Source organism: Pituophis catenifer, unplaced genomic scaffold (assembly GCF_029215685.1).
Source record: "Pituophis catenifer annectens isolate HBS135680 unplaced genomic scaffold, rPitCat1.0.hap2 SCAF_1, whole genome shotgun sequence".
Lineage (NCBI taxonomy): Eukaryota > Metazoa > Chordata > Lepidosauria > Squamata > Colubridae > Pituophis > Pituophis catenifer.
Genome location: NW_027256881.1, coordinates 232959924 through 232976737, shown reverse-complemented (window position 1 = coordinate 232976737; position 16814 = coordinate 232959924). Strand labels below are relative to the sequence as shown.

Genomic DNA, 16814 nt, shown 5'->3' with positions numbered 1-16814 from the left:
AAGGAAAACAGTTGGCTGCTTAGTTTTTTTATTATAACAGAGCAATGAAGAATAAAATCTGTGGGCTGCACATGCTAAGAGCTCAGAAGTTAGAAGGAATCTTGAGAGGGAGAAATGTGGCCATCCTAGCCAAAACCCTTGATTTTTCTTCCTTACCTTGCTACTTTTCTGACATATAGAACTGTGTTTACCTATTTTATGTATTTGTATCCTGCCTTTATTATTTTTACAAATAACTCAGGATGGTAGACATATCCAATACACCTTCCTCCTTTTATTTTCCCCCCACAACAATGACCCTTTGAGATGGGTTGGGCTGAAAGAGTGACTGGTCCAAAGTCACCCAGCTGGATTTCATGGCTAAGGTGGGACTTTGAATGGTCACTAAACGAACTGTTGTAAACTGAGGACTACCTGTACAAATCCTTCCATTCTCCTCCATTCAGTCAGAACTGAAGAAGGTTTTTGGGTGAGAAGCGAAACATCTTGAGGGAAAAACCAAAAAAGTCCAGTTGCCTTTTGAAAGAGCACTTTGCACTAGTGCAATGTACATAGGAGACTGTCCTGTTGTGATAGTCATAATATGGGGAACGAAAGTCTTCCTAAATAGGAACTCCTTGGGTAGCAAGAATGGCATATCTTTTCCTAGTTGTGTTTCCTCATCCAGTTTAGTCTTTCAAGGAAATGTTTCTTTATGCTTGATTTGAATATTCCATCCTACCACACATGGAGAATAATCCATGTGAGCTGCGAGAGACATTATGTGGCTCATTTGATGCCAGCTGCAAAGCACAGGCAATTTGCTGCAAGCTATCAAGAACTCAGGCAGCTGGTCACTCTTAGAAAAACAGGATTAACCTTCTCCTGGTACTTCAGGAATATTTGTTTGTCCATTCTTGTATTTGTAGGGTAGAGTAGCTGCATGCTGAAAGCCCAAAAAAGTTCATATCTCTCCACAATGCAATGAGAAAACTGTATGTATATGTGTGTGTTTTCTTACAAAGTTCTCTGTCCTTCCTTTCCCATTTCAACCCCAAAAGTGTCATCTCTAATGAAGTGTGATTTTGCCAGAAGGAAACATGGATTTATAATTCCTTTTATTTGCAGTATCTTGGATATATGCTCAAAATCAGATGGATTGTGGGAGTGTAGGGCTCATGGATTCTATAAAGTGATTTTGATCGTGGATGAGAGGGTTAACCCTATTACTAAAACCTGGTTAAGCATGTGGGGTGGACGTGGGGATGCTTGCAAGACTGTATTCATGTTTCCTGTAGAATAGCCTAGTTTAAAAGTAACTAGGAGATGAAACAATACAAGAGATATGTAGAACATTGCTGGTGGAAAACAAAGAGCAAATGCACTCCAACATAGGAGAGAGTGTTTATTAGGAATTATTTTGTGGCAATAAGAGCAACAAAGAGGCCTTACTTCCCTTATTGCATCCACAGATAACCAGCTAAGGGCCCTGTTTCAAGTGATCAGGTCCTTTGCAGAAAGTGGCCAGGAGAACCTCTGTGGGACTGCGGTGAGAATTATTCTAAGCAGCTGTTGGATAAAGTCACTTGGCTTTTGCTTTGAGTTGGACTCAAGCTGGGGGATCCTATGGGAATGACTTAGGCTCTTCTTTGCTTAGCTATCTGGGCAGAATATCAGCCAGCTGGTTCTGAGGAAGTAGATAGGATCCTTGCAATTCTGAGCTCTGCCCCCTACGTCCTGAAACAATGACCCTCCTGGTTGATCAAGGCCTTCTGGAAGACGATACGTGCCTGGGTCCAAATGGTGTGTAATATTTAATTTTTGAACCCAATTGTATTGGACAACCTTTGTCCAGTCTCTAATCCTTTCTTTTTAGGTTGTTGAGAAGCTGTTTTTTTAATTTCATGCAGGATCCAATCTGGGTCATTCACTGGGACCAGAGGTTTAGTCCTCCGAGCTTTTGGACTCGTGCTGGAGCCCATCTTTTTAATTTCATGTTTTTTTATTAATTGTATATCTGTATTGTATATCTCAGAATTGCCACAAAGGATTATGTTAGATAATACAGACAGCCATATAAAAATTTTCTAATGAATAAATAAAATCTGAGTCTGAATTGCCAAAGATCAGTGACAGATGTTATCCAGAGGGTCAGTGCTAATGCTATGCAATTCCAGAATCGTGACTACTATATTTCAAACTTTTTAATATTAAATGAGATAAATGCATAGCAAATGATATCTCTTTTTGTTTCTTTTTCTGTTTGCAGATTTATATTTCCTGACAGATATAATCCGATTTCATGTCTGATTTTGGTTGGGAACTCTGATTTATCCTACATTGTAATTTGCTGGTAAAGTAATTTGGTGACCTCCTGATGTTTTGGACTTCCATAAACCTAAGCCAGTATGTCCCATGATCTCAAATCATAATATTTGCAATTCAAAATACCTGCTGGGTTTCAATCTGCTATCCTTAATCCATAGATTTTAGGGAAAGCAGAAGAAAACACGAAATGAAGCTTTGATCCTGATGAAATGTGTAGCTTTCTGTGATCTGATATCCATTTTCTAAAGATATTGCCAAATTGAACACCTGAAAATAATAGGTGAATATTATTCACCTATTATTATATTATAGGAAAATAATAGCCTGACTAGGTGGCTCAGTGGCTAAGACACTGAGCTTGTCAATCAAAAAGGTCAGCAATTTGGTGGTTCGAATCCCTAGTATAGGTCTCCTGCGTGAGCAGGTTGGACTAGATGACCTTCAAGGTACCTTCCAACTCTGTTATTGTTACCTCCAAGATGGCTAGTGGTAGCAGAACTGTATACACTTATTTATTTTTCTTGCATTATCCTATCTAAACTAACTTATGATCAACCCAATTTAGACATAAATTTCACTGAAATGTGGGATATCTAAACTTAATTTTCATATGAAAATACAAGTAACTTACGTGCCCTTAATATGTCCTAGGATACAAATCTGTGTTGTCTGTTCGTTCACGTGCAAAGATGCCTACATATTTGTAGATTGAAATGGCTCACTTAGTCATGGCAATGTTTTTGTTAGCTCCCTCCTCTATTATCAGGCATTTCAAGATTAAAGCAGTTTACCACGCTTGAATTCAAACCAGAACATAGCACCACAGTTTTATAGATATCTGTAATAAATATATTCTTTGGATTTTTTTTTTCTTTTCAGTCTGGAATGTGACGTTCGATGATAATAATGCAGGAACTAAACTACAAAAGCAAAGGAAGAGAGACAGGGTGGGACTGATAGGGGAGATGGGTTGGGTGGGTGGGTAGGAATGGTAATACCTACCTCTGTAATTTAATTTTTTTTGTCTCACAACCACAATCTTTAAGAGTGATAGCAGGACTGTAGGGATAAAGAAAGAGACTGCAACAAAGGAGGCAGTAGCAGAATAAATGACATCAGAGTATAGGAGGCTTCAATAGGTTGAGAGTGCAGTCAGGGCTATGAAAGGAAGGTGCTATGAAGTGGGGGGTGGGTGGGATTGGGGTTAGGATGAAGGGGCTCAGGAGGGATTTAGTGGTGCATAATTGGGGATTATGACTGGGGATTAGGGAAAATGATGGTCCCAGCACAATGGCCCCTGCACCCCACTCCACGGCCCCGTGGCTACTTACACGTGCAGGGAGAGGGCACGGCCCCGGTACAGGCTGAAGGCACTGCCGTAGGGGTCGCTCCCCAGAGACAGGCTGTCCTCGGTCCCCGGGGCCACACCAATCAGCTCCGCCCGTGATGCCCGTACCAGCGGCTCCACCCCCAGGTGCCGGGCCTCGGCAGGTGCTTGCCTTGGAATGCTGGGGTGTAGGTAAGGTCCTCTCGCTGGGGGCCCAGCCTCTGGATCCTTTTCCAATACTGTGGTCTGGCTCTCTGACCAGCTGGCCTGCTCATCTGGGTGGGACAGACCTGGCGCCGAGGTTGGCGTTGTCTTCATGGAGGCATCCACCAGCGTGTCCGACTCCCCTGCCGAAAAGACAATCAAGACCTGATCAAAGGGGCCGGGAACTGCCTTTCCTCTGTGGAACAAAGCAGCTTTGGGCTAGAATTGGGAAGCCTCGAGAGTCATGGATGAAGGGCCGGAGCTGGGACTGCATTGCACTGATTGATAGGGCTGCAAGAACTAGGAAATAAGTGCTCCCCCCCCCAGAAGAACCTGTAATATTTCATAATTTCACACTTGTTGCTTCATTCAGAATACATATTATTTTCTAGTGGAAAGCTGTGCCAGTGCAAAATTAAGCCCCTGGCATTAAAATAAGTATTATTTTAATGACTGAGAAACACTGATCTCAAACAGAGGTGAGAAGAGCATGAAAGTATCTCAGGAAACAAAGTGCTGAGAACAGAGTAATAGCTGCACTGAAGTTTGACTAGAGATCAGAAGCTCACACAGAGCACCCAAGACATTCCAAACACCTCTGCATTTCACCCCCACATTAATGAGTGTAAAGCAAAGTTCCCCAACCTTTCCCGCTTCACCAACTGGCACTAGTGGTGGGGGGGGGAGAGGATGATTCCACGCAGGCAGTGGGCATGTGCTGGAAGAAATATCCATCTGGTACAGTTCCAAGTGAGGCAAAAGACACTGAAAACACGAAGGCTGATTGGAAAGATGGTTTATTGATGAATTGGACCACATGGGTTTGAGGTCCTGATGTAGCTGAGCACATGGAGTGGAGAGTGAGAGTGCCCTTGAGCTTCCTGTTCCTGTGGCAAGAGCATGTATTCTATTGGTTGCTGTTGCTCAGACTCCCAAGTGGCCATGTGGAGTCAGTTTGTCTGAATCAAGTCTGAAGCCTGCTGGGTGATGCAATGAAGAGGCTTGTGTTCTAAAAGGATGTTGGGCCATTCCTATTGTGTCTGAATGGCTTTCCTGGTTTGGATCTTGAGCCTGATCCTACCATTCTACCTAATTCTGCCTTTGTTCAAAATATCCTGTCTTGAATGGATTACCAAATCTGCATTTCTAAAAGCTGGCCTCAGCTGCTTGGGAGCAGGGAACTGTGGCTCTGAGTTTCTGTCTCCCTTAAGATTTCTATTTCTCTTTTAGGGGAAATATAATATTCTGCCTTTTTAATATTTCCTAAAATGTTTCATTCTTCCAGGAGAGGGGTGGGTGCTAACTTTGTACACGTGCTCGTGCAAATGGAGCACGTGTGCATGTGCTTGTCTGCTCACGCATGTGGGGATGCATGCACGCATGGTCTTTGGGTACTTCTGCAGCCCGCTTTCGAACAGTTCAAGGCCCAGTCATGGGCCACAACCCTGGGCCTGGGGACCCCTGATGTAAAGCATATATTTATATTTATGCCTTACATATATTTTGTTGGATAGAAAATATTATATTTATATCAGTGCAGCTAATGATGAATTAAGCTGTCCCTTCATGGATTGGGGGTGAAATAAGGACAATGTTGCAGGACCAAAGGGAAGAGATATTGGGAGGGCACACTTGTGTTGTGAACTCATTTATAGTTTCTTTACTGAGGGTACTTTACCAACATTATCTATTTTGGATAAGTACAGAGTTGAATTCAGCAGGGAGGAATCTTCAGTCCCCATATAAATTACACATCGCTAGGCACTGAGGATTATTTTGCTCAGTAGCCATGTTTTTAAATGGCATGGTGAAAAGAACGGCAGATCTCTTATAACTGATTATGTCTCAGTAAAAGGAATATTGAGAACACAGAAAATACCGTCTTCAAAATATTTCAGGGGGACTGATCCAAAAAGAGGGAAGGATGGAACTTGCCCATTAATTCATTTAGGAAATTCCATTATCATGGAGTTGCTACTGAGAACATTTGTGTTATTTTGATCTTTGAATGCATAACCAAAGGCGTTTGAGACTTTAAAGAAATGACTCTATCATGCTGCGTTAAAAAGCAGCAGGAAATATGCTTGCCAAAAGATATTCTTAACAAGTCATTTCTGGTTGATTAGCCCTTGCTTAGGATGACATCCTATAGAAATATGTGCTCTGGTTTCCAAATTTCAGAGCAAAGCCCTTATGCGATTTTATTTGTTAATGCTATCAGTGAGGGAGCTCGCTGTCTCTCTCTCTGTCTTTCTCTCTCTCTCCGTGACCAGCAAAACAAGAATTAAGGCTCCATTTCTTGGCTGTACTGACTTATTATGATAATTTGTTCAGCTGCTGTAGATATTTATTTTTCTACTGTTTTTAAGTGTTTTCATTGTTTTAAAATTGGTCACCACCCAGAGTCCCGGAGCTGAGATTGTCAACAATAGAAAAATAAATGATTAATTAGCTCAGCAAAATAATAACAGCAGAAAGATCCCCTGAAGACGTATTGGGGATGCACAATTGTGAATTTCTGAATGTAGATAAGAACATAGATAAAGGTAAAGAGGACTATTTCTACAATAGAATATTTGTTCACATAGACCATGATTTTTCCTCCATTGGCAATAGCTTTCCAGAATCTCAGGTAGAAATTATCTTCCATTCTTTGGTATTTAATCCTTTTGAATGAAAATGTTAGGAAGTGAAAGGGGAATCTTCTCCATGCAATAACACATTCAGTGGTGAAATCTATTTTTTTTTACTACCGGTTCTGTAGGCGTGGCTTGGTGGGTGTGGAGTGGCTTGGTGGGCATGGCTTGGTGGGCTGGCAGGGGAAGGATACTGCAAAATCCCCATTCCCTCCCCACTCCTGGGGGAAGGATATTGGAAAATCTCCATTCCCACCCCACTCTGGGGCCAGCCAGAGGTGGTATTTGCCAGTTCTCCGAACTACTCAAAATTTCCACTACTGGTTCTCCGAACTGCTCAAAATTTCTACTACCGGTTCTCCAGAACCTGCTGTATTTCACCCCTGGTTCAGTTACTGGCTGTGGTCCTTCTCGTTGATGAAAGTCACAATAGTTGCTCAGTTACATTGTTTACTTATGTGTTATATATCACCTCTCTTTATCCAGAACAGTTTGATGCCTGATGCTTGAATTTGCAATTTGAGAAAACCACAAGGTCTGTAGGGACAGTACTGTTACTTTCCTTAAAATAATGAATGAGCTCCTTCACTCAGTTGTATGGATATACAGTATCTAGGAGAACATTGAATTGACAGCTAAGTTTAATACCTGACTTTGGTGGTCTCAGCCCTTGATAATAAACCAGATTCTATCTATGTAACCTTGTCCCTTAAAATGGCATGCTGGAGCAGGTTAGAAATGTGTATGTTCTAAAGATAATATTTTCCAATAGACGACAATCCAAACTCTCAAAACCCCCACAACTAGATCGTGATCATTTTATTTCCCATGAATTTATATATAATTCCTTTTTTCATAATTAAAAACTCCCTATATCAACATTTCTCCCTTCTACCAATCCTAAAATTTCCATTGGATGATTCTGGGTTTCCCCATATTATAAAAATGAGGGGGGGGGAGAATTCTCAAAATGTTTTCACATTTCAAAAAGTTCTTCACTTTTCAAACCAATCAAAGAGACTGCCTTAATTAATTCACTAAAAAGGGGAGCGGGAAATTTATCTTATAGTTTTCAACATTCTGTATTTATGCCAGATTACCATTAAAGATACTTTTCTGAAATTGATGTTGTTCCTGCTTCCTTGATCGTGCCTAGATCAAGGGGTTTGACAATTGACTTAATTCTGTGGGGTTTGACAATTGGCTTAATTCAAAAACGAAGTCTGGTTAAAAACTAATTCCTCTCTGGGATGTGTAATGAGCTTTCTAATACTTTTTTTCCTTCTTATTCTGGAGAGGATGTTTCAGAGGCATATGAAATAAGGGTATTCTGCAGGGAATGCAAAGGAGCTATACTGTGATCTTCCCCCTTTGATTTCTGAAGAAAATCCATAAATATTGTTATAAAATCACTTTATTTATTAAATTAAAGTTCTGTGTTGGTCAGTATGCCTTGGCTCTGAGGGAAGACGGTCTCACAGGGAAGCAGCAACTCTCATTAGTGACTGAACAGAGGCTGAACAGAGGCCTATGGTCAAAGAAACTCCGATACTACAGACAAAACTAGGCAGGAATAAAATGGTTTCGTATTCTTTTTGCCTGTTGTGGACAAGTCAAATAAGTATGGTTTCTCTGTGTAGACACTGTGCAGCTTGTAATTTATATTTAAGGTTCCATCTTCCTGGATTTCAAGAAAAAGATTATAGACAAGAAATGGAAATTTGGATGGAGACCAGAGATTCCCAGAGCTGCAGTCAGAACTGTAACCTCCATTTTTTGTGTGATTGTAACTGATGAAAATAGGTGTCAGTGTCTCACTTCATTTTGAAGTGGGAATCACATCAAAACTGTGATGCAAATCATAAGGGAACAACAACAGGAAAGTTGCGGGCTGGAATTACTGTGGCATTATGTGGCAGGCAGCCTGGGACATCAGCACAAATTTCTTCAGGGGGTTCAGATATATTTTTAGTTCTGCTCATGATATTTTGCAACTCCCTGCCTGGCTTCTGCTCACCTGTAGGGGAGCTGTAGGTTGTCTCATCCTGGAGATGGCTGCGTTGGGTCACCTGTGTACTGCTGGCATCATCTTCTCCCGGCTCCGAGTCTAAGCAAGAGAAAGTACAAGGTGAATAGAGGACCTTGCTGGAGAAGTTGGTGCATGTCTTTATCCTGGGTGCTCAATCAGATTTATCAGAACTAGACAAAACAGCTATAAAGAGAGTCCATGGGATTCAGATGTCCTTGATAAGATTTTGAAAGTCCAGCTTTTAGCACTTTGAAAAATGAGAAGAAAAGACTAATTTCTAACGCTGCATATAATATATATGACAAACATTAGTTTGAAAGATTCAAGCATCTCCTGGCAAATCATAATTCTTAGATTTCATAACACTTTTTTTTTTTGCTTTGTTTAAATAATTGATTTAGAATTTGAATGGTAACAGTTTTTAGGTAGCCAGCCTTTGATTAAGGTGGCATTCCAAACATTTAATATAAATTAGATAGATATACATATTCATATATACATGATAACCCCCCCCCCCATGGACATATATATCTAAACAAGCATGGAATAAAAGACAAAAATTATTTCTTGTTTAGATGGGAAAAGAGCATCAAATATATCATTTTCAGAAAGCATATGGTATTTAAGATGCGTAAAAGTCTGTATTAAACAAGCTAGCAGGAATACCTGAAGATAGACAGATATACAGAAATGGATATACGGACAGATAGATGAAGATCATTGCAAAGTGATTTTTTTCTCATTTACAGTGTACTTGCCAGTGATAAAAGGTCTTTTGGTGGCAAGCTTCCTTCTTAGTTGTTATAGAATTAATGTTAAAGTATCCCATAATTTATCATTCTAATTGTCCTCAGAAGTTCTGATATCAATCCACAAGCTCAACTAAAACTATTTTGGAATCAAGTGGTCACAGCTGAAATGTTGGCAGCAAAAATGTCTGCCTTTATAAAAGAAACGTCTAGCTAAATATTGGGAAGCTGACAGAAATGTCAAAACGTACGGAGTATGTTCAATTAAGAATTAGCAGTCCACATTAATTGAATTAAATTGTCTCCTTTATTGATTTTATGTAGGGAAGACACATTTTCAAGGCCAATTATACATAACCGTATTTCATTATTATAAATGAACTTTCATATTATTTATTTTGAGTGTCTTTTCTATTTTCCTCCAAGAGTTTTAATGAAGCATTGAGTAGCATCAGAAAGGAAAGTCATTCTGGGAAACAAATCCCATATAAAATAGTGTCATCATTTTCCATTTGTAAATGTCCCATGTCTGCTTCCTCATCAGATGATGAGGGAAAGACAGGATAGGTGCAATATTTTTGGAATGGTAGTGGCAGGATCTTTTCATCTCAATGCACCCTACCAGGAGTTGACCTCTGTTATTTTCACTGTGGCATTTTCATTTTTATTTTAAATTTGCCCATTTTGAAACACGTTGCTGAACAACCACCTGGCATTCTCCATAAACAGGGAAATGGTTTAGAACATGAATGGTGGATTTACAGTTCATGCTCCAACTCTCAACAACTTGCCCCTCTACTAGGTTCTTTGCATCTCAGATTGACTAGGGAGCTAAACTAGGAAATTAAACTGCAAAGAGTGCAGGGGGCCTCTCTCCTTGGCAAGTATCCTCAGAAGATAGTGTATGATGCGCATCTCCTGCAGAACTCCAAAATAGTGTATGCACACTGAACAAAAATTTAAAACACCAAAACAGGTAAAAGCAGCAGGAAGGAAGTTTTTAGAAGACAATCTCTAGCAAGAGAAGGCTTAGTCATTTCCTTTCTTCCTGCCTCTGTTCAGATCCAAATCATTACCTTTTCAAGGTTTTTCACAAGGTCAGAGCTACTGTGGTCCAGATTAGATATTGCATAACATTTCACTTCTGAAATAAACTGAATCAGAGGACCAGCAGATGATTGAAAAGGCAGTTTTCCCTGCTATTTTTCAGTTCAGGTCCGCACCAAAGTTCTTAACCTCCATATCAGAGGATCGAGAAAAATAAGGGCCATACACATTTTCCATACAATGATTTTTGGGTTTGTTTTGTTTCGGGGATAGAAAAATAAGGAGCAGGAATTGGATGAAGTTCTCGCCAACCAATTTTCCTCCAATTCATTGGATCTTTTGTGATATTTTTTTCAATGGCATAAAAAGGCCAGAGGAAAATGACCCGGAACATATATAGCTTGCTCTTTAGACAAGCAGCAATCTCAGAAAACATAAGGCCATAAAAAAACCCTACTGGGTCTGGTCAACAATCAGCCCAGCCCAGCATGCTGTGTCATATGCTGCAGTCCATCAGATGGGACACGGGAAGCTCACAAAGAAGGACAGGAAGGGAGCAGCTGTCCTCCACTGTTCTTTATGTTATGACATGATTAGCAAGCCGAAAGAGTGTATTTGTTGTTTTAGTTTCCATTTCCTTAAGAATTTCAGACATGGAATTTACAATTTTTTTCAGAAGTTATGTGTCACATTTTTACTGACCTGATTCTGGGATCCCTTTCTTGATCAGTGCATGTCGGTTGTATTAATATGTGTCTATGTGGAAAATAATTTGGGAGGTGGAGCTGCTTTGATAGCTACTAACCCAGTTAGAGAGATATTTTTGGAGTCTCAGAATCCCCCTTTGATTTTATCACCCTGAACTGTTTTATATGAAGAGCAAATCTGGCCTCTTCGCAGCTCACTCTTAATTCCTAATTTGTTTCTACACAAACTAAAAAGTAAGGATCCCAACTCTAATTCTAGATGAATTCCACATTTTTCCACCTTGAAAATTATCTACTTAATGCTACTCAGTGCTTTCTGTTCTCTAGTCAGTAACCAGTACATAAAAACCGCTGTCCCCCTATACTGAATTTGTTCAGAAGCCTTTATGAGGAGCATTGTCAAAGTCTAACTATATACCTATTAAATAATGCCATTCTTATTGATTTCACCCTCCTCTCCATCTCAAAAAATCTAGAAGGTTATTAGGGAGATTCAATGCATTCTTTAAAGGCATTTCCTTTCCAAATTCAAGTTGGGAAAGAAAAGACCTCTGCAGATTTCCAGAGAAGAGCCAGAAGAATTATTAAAATGTTGGACTCCAAAGTTGAAAAACATACGCAACTGAGTAAACAGCAGTGTCCTGGTGTCCCTTTTTTACACAATACTTTTGTATTGTACAAAAATACGTTTTTCTAGCAATTGCAGCCTTCCTCTTTGTCTTTACTGAGCAATGAGAACTCACAATGGGAAAATTTAAATGATAACTGACAGGCAAGGTGGCAGCTGATTGCTCATCAGCCACAGAAGTACACAGTTAGTCAGATCAAAAACTGAGCATTTATGATACATATAACAAAGAATTGAAAGAAAAAGCATATGTCAAGTAGTTCCTTCAACCATTTCCTCTCAAAACCTGATTTTTGTTGATAAAAGAAGGTTAAAAAGAATGCCACATGCTTTGACCTCACTGGCTGCAATTGCACAAGCTGTTTACCCATGGTTTATACAACCAAGCATTCACATGGAACCATAAGCTACCTATATGAGCTGGATCTGCACAATACACTAAATAAAAATGTAGTTGCATAATTTGCAATTAAGAGTATCATGCAAACATAGTATTCATTCATCAGAATCATCAACCTTAAACAATGAAAAAAATTAATGAGGAATTGGTGCCAAAAGGGCCGGCTATATATTTACATATACAGTATATTATCATAGCTTCTTCAGCATAACAATCTTCCTCTCCACACAGGTCAAAGAACGCATTCAAAACATAATGAAATATTATAAAATGGCAAATTAGGAAAACAGCATGATTCCTACCGTAACTTTGCTTTCTGCAGGAGCGGAAAACTTCGCTTCCATAGGGGCAGCAAGAAAGAGAGACACACGTCAATGAAGTGTGATTGCCAAACCAGCCCAGGCTTAGAATATCCCAAAATATTATGGAATGCAACCAGTGGTGAAATCCAATTTTTTTTTACTACCGGTTCTGTGGCCGTGGCTTGGTGAGCGTGGTGTGGCTTGATGGGCGTGGCAGGGGAAATCAAAATCTCCATTCCCACCCCACTCCAAGGGAAGTATACTGCAAAATCTCCATTCCCTTCTCACTCCTGGGAGAAGGATATTGCAAAATCTCCATTCTCACCCCACTCTGGGGCCAGCCAGAGGTGGCATTTGCCAGTTCTCCGAACTACTCAAAATTTCTGCTACCGATTCTCCAGAACCTGTCAGAACCTGCTGGATTTCACCCCTGAATGCAACATATATGTTGTGTAAACCTCAAAGAAATCTATAATGCTATATGTAGGGAACATTATTAGACCAGCAGTGCACATAAATATGACAAGAGAAGGCTCGTATGCAATGTGCAAAACCCCAGACATGTATTCATCTAAGAGAACATGTCTGAAAAATAGAATCTAACAGCTATGCTAATTTCAGAGAAAGGAAAACAAAGAAGCTGACTGTCCAAAAAGCATGGTCTGAAAGAAGTGGAAGTTTGAAAGACATGTCCCTAAGAATTTAATGAGTGCTTTAGAGACCCTATTCAAATATACCTATACAAATTGCATATCATTCCTTCCCTCGCACCATTTCCACCTCTCCCACAGACTACACCTTCTCTTCTCAAGAAAGTGCCATGCAAATAAAGTAAATAGCACTCTTAAAGAGATTACTTGACTAATGGAATATTTTATGTGCTGACCCAGAAATAGGTTTCACTGATTCAGTGAGAATCTTTGTGAATGGGGACAGGATCACAGCATAAACTTATTAGGTCAAACCAGATTTCTCCTGTAGTATTTCATTTTCAAAACTGGCTAAGCATACGCTATGATGAAATTCACAGGGAAAGCACGAAGGTGAGAAGCAGCCTCTGTATTTGATCCCTAACAACTGATAATGTAAATTGCACTGATTCTGATGACGTGAGTTCTATTTTTAGTCATTATAGCTAATAACCAGATCTCTCTCTTTGAAACTGTCTAACCTAGAAGTGGGAGATCTTTGGCTCTCCAGACAAGTTTTAGGGAATAGTGATGTACCTACAGGATTCTGCATGCCCAATTTTGTCTAGAAGTTTGTCTAATGTCATTCTGCATAGAAATAAAAAGCAATCATTTTGCTTGTAAGGGGACATAACACACTCACAATCTAATTTCTATAGTATGGAAATATCTTTATTAAGACTCAGATTCTGGAGAACTTAAAGCCTTGCTCACTATTTTATTACATTTGGAATGGTCCTATTAGACCAGTGTTTCCCAAACTTGGGAACTTCAAGATGTATGGACTTCAACTCCCAAAATCCCACAGCCAGCCATGCTGGATGGGGAATTCTGGGAGTTGAAGTCCACACTTCTTAAAGTTCCCAAGTTTGGGAAACATTGTATTAGACCAATGTTTTCCTAACTGTGATCTGTGAAACTCTTGGGTCCTACTGAAGTTGAACAGCTGTTCCTGTTCAACTTCAGCTATATTTGCTTCCTGAAGCATCACTTTATCATGCCACAAACTAACACATAGTTTAACATGGGTTTACTGAATTAATTCAATTAATTAACCCATGGATTAACCAATGGATTTATACACACATAAATCCATAAAACGATTACCCATAGACTGGACTGAGGTGAAAATGGGGTTTGACTTCTTTTTGCAAACACAACCAATGAAAGTTGCTAAGGGAAAATATTTCACAGCCTTCAAACCCATTGAGACTCTTCCTAGTCAATCTCTTCCATTAAGAAAGGCAGGTGTTAAGAAGAAGAGAGGCCCTGTACTTATAATGGTGATGCGGTAACTACAAGTGACACGATGCATTGTGTCCGCACAGTCATGTAAAGGTGCAAAACTGCACCTTCTTTTGCATCTGGCCCCTGGCCACCTTTCTGTTTTCCTCATCCACCCCAAAAGGGACCGAAGGGCAGAAGTAATACAACGCACCATGCGTGAAGCGTCCAAAACGCCGTGAGTGACCGCTTTTCTGCAAAGGAAAAAGAAGAAACAGGTGGCATTACCTCAGGATGGGCAGAACGAGCTGTAGAGACACATTGGAAGTGAAGTGACACAGGAAGGCTCACCAAAAAAAATAAAAAATAAAAAAAATAGCCCATTCTCAATGAGAGCCAAATTCAAGTAGAAGGACAACTTCAGGGAAAGATAAATCAGAGTCAGATAGTTCTGCTTTCAACGTATATCACTTCCCAGCAGGGTCCCTTCCACATAACAAGTTAGTGGAGCCACTCTCTCGGCCCTGGGGGAAGGCCTTCTTAGGCCTCTTTTTGCTACCATCTTGATGCACTCTGGCCAGCCTTAAGCAGCTGAGAGGTGGCCTCCGTTGTTGGAATTCCCAGGTCCTCATCATTCCAGCCCACTCATCCCAAATTCAGGAGGTGTGAATTTCCACCCAAGTCCTTATCCTCTCTATCCTTTTTTATCTTTCTAGGCACCATCACAGACACTCTACACACACATCAGGCTCCCCCTGGTAAAAATCACCCTTCTCTCTCCGATCGCCAGGAAGTTCTCCAAGGGATCTCCATGCAGGAAGCAAGAGTGCCAGGCTTTCTGTGGAAAAGAATTTCAGCCTTGGCTAGCAACTCCGCAGGACTGCTCAAAGGATCAAACCATGGGTGCTTTCCATCAGGAAAAGGGCAGATTTTGTAATTCAGGAATAGTGATGGAACAACACGTATGTGCTTGTAAACACATATTCATATGCACACATGCGGAGCAGCCCAGGCACAAAGCCGCCCACTCCCCAGCTTTCCTGCTGTTCCATCTTCCAGCAAATCTGCTCACTAACTTGATTTTCCCATGATACTAATGCTGAAGTGAAATACTCTGGGCAACGGTGAATAAAATAAAAGTGACAACATCAATCAGTGAGACGTGAGAGATAGGATACTGATGTCACAGAGAAAGGAACATACACGCAGACAACTTGCACCCATTACAGTGCCTAATTTTCTCTCTTTTGCATTGGAGTCCATTGGATTTGAAATTGTAGGAGTAGAGCTCTGTTAGTCTATGGTGACAAAAAAATCAGGAGTTCAGTAGCTGTTCAACTAACACATTTTATTCAATGGCATAAACTCACAAAAAAGTGCAAGCAAGCTCCTGATTTATTGGATTAGAGAAAATCTCCAATTTGTGAAACTCCAACCCTAAGAACGAACTGCTCCCAGGACGCAGATGCAATGTCTGATCTGCTCCACTTGGATTTGTATTCTGGTCAAGCCAGTTTGCCCCCACTGTGACTGATGCTGGCTGGCAGCCAATGTGCCTCGCCAGGAAGATATATGAACAGACAAGCTCTGGTGCCGATGGATAATTCCTCCATCAAGAAATGAAAATGCAATCAACAGCCATTAACAGGTATCTGGCTAGCATCCCCATAAGTCAGGCACATGGCAGGAGGCACAGTCTGGCTTCGAGATTATAAATGATACGCTTACAATTCAAATACTGGAACATTAGAAAACGAGGCATCATCTGGATAATAAAGTTAAATGGGAAATAGTTGCCCCAAAATAAAGGCGGCCACCTTCATATTCCAAAGAGCCTGCTCAATTGGCTTGATGGGGCAACAAGAACAGTGTCATCATCACCAGAAGAGCTGGAGGTTACCTTAAGGCAAATGCAGAATTGGTGAGAATCTTCCCAGGATTCTGAACCCTGGACATATCTACTGGCAGTGACCACATCCCTTTCTTTGGAAAGCGACAATAAACTCAAATAATATAGTTTCATCTTTTACCTAGCAGTATGTGTCAATCCCTTTTCTGCATGATGGTTTGGGGATGCCATCAATCTCAGCATTTCTTGAGGTTAACAGCACCTCAGCCTTGCCTGGCTATGGACTGCTTCTGTTCCCGGATCACCCTCCCAAAACTCCGGGCACATCAGGTAAAAAAAAGATCTACCCATCTTAGGACGTCTAACGGCCAAAGAGGCGCTTTGGGAGAGCTCATAAGACCCAAGACAAACGGTCACTCCCGGCGCCCTTGCTTCCCTAGGGCTCCTCTGAAGAGGAGGAGGCACCTAAGATGGTAGAGCAGCCAAGGAGCTCGGAAAGGGAAGGGGGGGGGGGACAATAAAACGAAGGCAAAGTGGGGGGGGTCCCGACGGTGCCTGTTCGCCTGTTCGATCCCCATCTCAGGAGCAACAGGGAGCGACCCCCTCCGCCCGGCTTGGAGGCCCCGAGTGACGTCCACGCCACGAGAAGCCGCGCTCCTGCCAGGTACTGACGCACGGGACCTGATGACGCAGGTGCTCAGCCTCCGTAACCCCCG

At 41.0% G+C, this 16814-nt stretch overlaps 1 protein-coding gene across 1 annotated transcript in view; it reads right to left on the bottom strand.

The window, feature by feature from the left end:
- Nucleotides 1–16814, bottom strand: part of SPEG (striated muscle enriched protein kinase) — a 133558-nt gene that overhangs the window by 72190 nt on the left and 44554 nt on the right. Inside the window, exons 2-3 of the mRNA XM_070956733.1 lie at nt 8492–8581; nt 3807–3981 (exon numbers count right to left, since the gene is read on the bottom strand). Of these exons, the coding sequence (XP_070812834.1) occupies nt 3807–3981; nt 8492–8581 (265 nt within the window). The remainder of the gene's footprint in view (nt 1–3806; nt 3982–8491; nt 8582–16814) is intronic.